The sequence below is a fragment of the Pygoscelis adeliae genome, unplaced genomic scaffold (assembly GCF_000699105.1).
Source record: "Pygoscelis adeliae isolate BGI_AS28 unplaced genomic scaffold, ASM69910v1 Scaffold544, whole genome shotgun sequence".
Classification (NCBI taxonomy): domain Eukaryota; kingdom Metazoa; phylum Chordata; class Aves; order Sphenisciformes; family Spheniscidae; genus Pygoscelis; species Pygoscelis adeliae.
The window spans coordinates 108,224-113,719 of NW_008824715.1; the positions used below are offsets into that span (position 1 = coordinate 108,224).

A 5,496-nucleotide genomic window follows, 5' to 3' on the forward strand; every position below is an offset into this window, starting at 1 on the left:
CGCGGACGCAGGACGACGGCGGCTCCGAGCTGCGGCCCCTCTCTGTCCCCTTCCCCTTCTTCGGCGCGGGGCACACCGGCCTCTATGTGAGTACCGGGGGGCAGCGGGGGTGGCCTCCTCTGGGGCCTCCCATTTTATTTAATTTCATTTCATCTTATTTTTTTAAATTCCTGTCCTGCTCGGATGGATCCAAGTGCATCTGGGTTTCCACGGGGGCCATCAGCCAGTCCCCATTTAACTCGGAGCATCAGAGGAATAACGGTGTGCTGAGGGCGGGGGGAGATCTGGCAGGGCCTCGGGCTCGGGAAGCGTGCCGGACCCCCGGCTCAGGGGGGCTGGGGCTGTATCGGGTGGCGCAATGAGGGTCCTGGCCCGGGTGAGGGTCCTGGCCCCGCCATGCTGGGGATGCTGGACGAAGCACTCGCCTGCAGTGGGCAGCCCTGGGCTTAGCCCTGGCTGGAGCCAGAAATACCCATGCCTCGTGGGACTGGCCCTCACAGTGGCATGCTGCGGGGGTCCCAGTGGCGGGGGGCGGGGGACGGCCGGGGGGGGGGGGCGCGGGGCGGAGAGCGCGGAGCAGGTGTGCCGTGGCCCCTGGATGGCTGCCTCTGGATGGTGTCCCTCACTGGGGAGGAGGTGGCGGCAGGGCTCTGGGTGTGATGCAGAATAAACACGCTGCCCTTTGGGTTGTGTTGCAGTGGGTTTGGCTGGCCACTTGGCACATCCCGCTCCCTCTCCTCTCCTCTCCTCGCTGCACCCGCTGGGGTGGCTGGGCCGCTGGGACCCCTGCTGACGTGCTCCCTTGCAGCCCCCGAGCCACCTGGAGGGGACTGTGGCCAAAGAGCTCGAGTCATGCCTGGCCTGTTGTGTCCTCCACGGCTGTGGCCATCAGGCAAGAGGAGCAGCCCTGAATGCCCAGTTATCCCTGGAGCCTTTTGGGCGGTGCTGGCTCCAAATGTCTGCCCTGCGTCCTGGGGTGGGGTCTGTGCTCCCCACACTGGCTCCCACCTGGCGCAGTGAATCATCTGGCATCCTGGTCCCTTCTCTTCTCCCTGGTTTGCTCCATGCTGACCGATGATCCAGACCAGGCTGGAGGAGGAGAGGGCTGAGCATCACCTTGGTGCCATCTCGGAGCTGGGCTCGTGTACCATCCTGCCGCCTTGACTAAGTGCAGGAGGTCCTTGGTCCTCGCTGGTGTGTTTTTTTTTTTTCCCCTGATAAAAGTGCCAGCCCTGCGATTGGGCGGGAGGGACCTGACCTGGGCTTGGGGCTTGAGCCATGGTGGGAGGATGGAAGAGGCTGGAAGAAGCCAGGTGACATGATGGCTGTCCCATATGAGATCCACAGCACAGCTCTGGGTCTTGGAGGGGCTGCAGGGGTCAGAGGGCGGTGCATCCCCCCCCCCTGAATTGAGACCCCCCCCCCAGCTCTGCAGGGCCAGCTCGTCTGCCACAGGGCTCCTCCCTGGGGAGCTGTTGTCCTGGGAGAGCTGGCGCAGGGCTGGGCTCACCTGGAAATCTCCATCCCTGCGGGCTGCCTCCAACCACCCCCTCCTCCTTTGCAAAAACCAGCAACAACAAAAAAAGCCCGTCTTGGCTCCGGCTCTCTCCCATCTTGCTTTAATCAGGGGAAGAATGTTCCTCTGCGGACACCATGGGGTTACGGAGGCTTTGGGAAACAGGAACCCTCTTCCCTTTAGTCACAGCAAGGACTGCCCCATGTTTGCATGGAGGGGCTGGGGACCCTCCCCAGAGGCTGCACATGGCTGTCACAGCCTGCCCCCTCCCCCCCCCAGTGTGGACATGCGGGCAGCTGGGGCGCAGGCACGCTGGCTTCAGCATGGCTCCTGGCATGATGCTGGATCCCAGCTACTTGTCAGCACACAAGTGTGATACCGCTGCCTACCGCTGCCTGCTGCGTGCCAGGGCTGCTCTCTCCACTCGAGAGCCTCTTGCCTGTACCATGCCCCCCCTTTCCCACCCTGCAGCCCAGGGGCTTGCCAGGCCAGTGCTGCCAGAGCTGGCATTGCATGCCAGGGACCTCAGCTGGGGGACTGTGTGCTCCTACCTGTCCTGCTGTCACTTGGGGGCAGCATCACTGCAGGCAGGGGAATGGAGTGGCTGGGAGCTGCCCGCCCTGCTGGGGTTGCCACTGTGGCAGGGTGCTGGCAGGGTCTCCTCCCGGGAATTTGGGGTCTGAGGGCGAGACTGTTTCCCTTTGATCCTTGCCACCTCGCTGCCTGCTCTGGCAGCAGTGCAGGCAGGGGGTTTCCTCCACTTCCTCACTCCCACTGCATCCCCAAGCCAGGAGGCAGCACTCCAGGCAGCAGCATCCACTATCTCCAGCTTCCTTCCCTGAGCTGAGGGCTGCCTCTGCCATGCACCCCTGGGCCGGGCATCCCAGGACCCTAATTGCCCCAGTTAATTAGTGCTGGGGAAGGGCTCAGAGCTTGCAGTATCTTGACCCGGGTGTCTGGTATCCCCTGCTTTAACAAGAGCAGCCTGCTGAGGCCCAGCCAGCACCAGGGGCTTTGCGTGGGATGGTGGCACTTGGTCATCTGGGGACCATGAGCCTGTTAGCTCGACCACTTGTTAGCTCACTCAGAGTGCTGTGCATGCCAGTGGATGGATTGCTGTCCAGCAAGTCTCCCCCTGTCCTGTGCCGGTGGCCACCTGGCTCAGGCACGACCCCCCTGCCAGGAGGATGGCAGCGATGCCCAGTCCTAGACTCCAGCCCAGCAGGCTACGTGTCTGCTGTAAGAGAGCAGGGAGCGAGCAAAACAGCCCCTCGTCCCCACCAAGAGCACAGGCGCGAGCTGGCCAAGCGCACTGGGCGCTGTTTGTTTAAAGCGCCAGGGCTGCCGCAGTTTTCTCAGCTGTTCCCCCTTCCCCTGGCCCGGCCATGGCAGAGAACAGGGCTGGGTTTGTTCAGGCAGCTGCCTCCCCGCAGCCACACTCCAGTGAGCGAGCGGCCAGGGTGGGGGGCTGCAGGCACCAGGGCACGTCTCTGCTTCCAAGGGCAGGAAGGGGAAGCGCTCCAATATTTGTGGAAAGAGGGGCGGAAAAAAAAAGAAAGGTGAAATGGAAAGCGCCTCTAAAACATGGATTCCTGCCGGCACAGGAATCAACCATGGCCGCCTGTTTCTTTTCCTCCCTCTCCGCAGGTGAACAACAACGGGATCATCTCATTCCTGAAGGAGGTCTCCCAGTTCACGCCAGTGGCCTTCCCCATCTCCAAGGACCGGCGCGTGGTGGCCGCTTTCTGGGCGGACGTGGATAACCGGCGGGCGGGTGATGTGTATTACCGGGAGAGCACTGAGCAGCCCATCTTGGAGAGAGCGAGCAGGGACATCATGCAGTATTTCCCCGAGTTCCCGGGGTTTTCCGCTCAGTGGGTCTTCATCGCCACCTGGTACCGAGTGACCTTCTTTGGGGGCAGTTCGTTTTCACCGGTGAGTAGCTGGGGCAAAGCAGCCATTAGTTTAGAGGTAGGTTTTTTTAAAAAGGAGCATTCCACCAGAGCTTTGGTGCCTTCCACAGTGGTGCCACATGCAGCACGGAGCTGTCAGCAGGGCTAAACCAACCCCAGTGGCTCCGTTGCCATGTCTTGCCGTGACAGAGCAGCGCCGGACTGGCAAAACCAAACCCTACTCTTTGTGCCGTGTGGAGGCTGCAAATCACTGGCATCCCCCTTCTCAGGCAGCAGCAGAGCAACATTAACCTGCCTGCATTTGCCTGCCTGCCTGTGGCTGTGCTGAGGAGCTGGTCTTGGACAGGGTTTGGTGCCTTTCTTCCAGAGGCCCGATAACCACATTTGTCCCCATTTTTCCCGTTCCCCTGGGAGAAGTGAGCTGTTCTGCTGGCTGGAGTGCTGGGCAGGGGGATCACAACTCCTTAGGGTTAAAAATAATTAAACCCAACTGCCTTTTCTGGTAGAGAAGGACTGGGGCTCAAAGAAACACCCCTTTGCTAAATGCTCTTTCCGTCATTTTATTTTCTGACCAGTTTTTGGCTGGCTCGCCTGCCCCCCTCCTGCCCGCTCACTGCTTTCTCCCCCTCCCTGCTGCAGGTAAACACTTTCCAGATTGTCCTCATCACGGACGGCAAGCTCTCCTTCACCATCTTCAACTATGAGTCCATCACCTGGACCACGGGTATGCACGCCAGCAGTGGGGGGGACTTTGCTGGGCTCGGCGGCATCGCGGCGCAGGTAAGTGGTGAACACAGCCCCTGGGGCGCCCAGGTAGTGCATCTGCCCTGTGAGCTCGTGGCTCCTGGTTTGGGTTTTTTGGAGGTGGAAAGCCTCCCCCTGCTTTTTTTTTTTTTTTTTAAGTTCTTAAATAGCCGTGTGTGCTCTGGCTCCCAAAGCTGAGACCATACAGGGGGCTTTGTTATCCCGAAACCACAGGTCTTTGCCTTGGCTGCTGCCTCATAGTCCCTTTTCCTTCCTAACCTCAGCCTTTAAGAGCAGCTGCTGCAGCCAGCACAGCTTTTGCTTGTATTTTTATTTCATCCTTGTGTACGTTGTTGTGTTTAAGGGGAAAAAAAGCCAACACCCACACCCACAAAAACCCCAGTACCCATTCAGATGGTGTGAATTTATCGACAGTTGATCCGTGCTTGGCTCCCTGCCCACCAGCCTGCAGCAGGCAGGATGCTGCAGGTGGAGAGGAAGCGGATGGGTTTTGAATCCCAGGGGGGAGGGACCGAGCAGGCAGAGCGGCCGCTTCACCCCGTCGTGTCAGCTGTCATCCCGGCGCGTGGACAGGGCTGAGCACTGGCTGGTGACACATGGAAGGGGACAGTCGTTCCGAGCGGTGCCGCTGGCAGCACTGAGTGGCAGGAGAGACGAGCCCTTGTGCTCCAGCTGCCTTCCCCCGTGCGCTAGTGATGTCATTTTACCCTCTGCCCTTGTCCTCCCAGGCAGGTTTTAACGCCGGTGATGGAAAGCGCTACTTCAACATCCCCGGATCCCGCACCGATGACATCGCTGACGTGGAGATGACGACAAATGTGGGTATCCCCGGGCGCTGGGTGTTCAGAATCGATGATGCCCAGGTGCAAGTGGGGGGCTGCAGCAATACAAGTAAGAGGACAGCAGTTAGGTTTATTTAACTCCCAACCCAACCCCACACTGTTCTCCAGCCCCGTCTTTCCCTGCCTCAACCCCCACCTCCGCGGGGTGGAGGAGACAGCTTGAAGGGCTTGGGGAGGGAGGGGAGGCAGCCATGGGGGGACTGTCCTCAGCACCTGCCATGGCTGGGGACAGCATCCATGGATGCCCTGGGGCTGGGAAGGGGCTGGGAGAGCAAATGGGGAGGGGAGGAAGACCTTTGAGACAAAAAGAGCCTGCGGGGAGCGATAAGGGAGGGAGGCTGGGGAGGAGGTGACGGTGCATAGGTGGGACCCTGCCGGCCCGCTGCCAGGCAGGGCAGGGCACAAGGGGCTGGCACCCTTGGGCGATGCACACGTCTGTAAGCCCCAGGAGGTCAGGGCG

At 60.7% G+C, this 5,496-nt stretch overlaps 1 protein-coding gene across 1 annotated transcript in view; it reads left to right on the forward strand.

Moving 5' to 3' along the window:
* Window positions 1–5,496, forward strand: part of SNED1 (sushi, nidogen and EGF-like domains 1) — a 29,686-nt gene that overhangs the window by 8,459 nt on the left and 15,731 nt on the right. Inside the window, exons 2-5 of the mRNA XM_009323193.1 lie at window positions 12–86; window positions 3,164–3,451; window positions 4,069–4,209; window positions 4,923–5,085. Of these exons, the coding sequence (XP_009321468.1) occupies window positions 12–86; window positions 3,164–3,451; window positions 4,069–4,209; window positions 4,923–5,085 (667 nt within the window). The remainder of the gene's footprint in view (window positions 1–11; window positions 87–3,163; window positions 3,452–4,068; window positions 4,210–4,922; window positions 5,086–5,496) is intronic.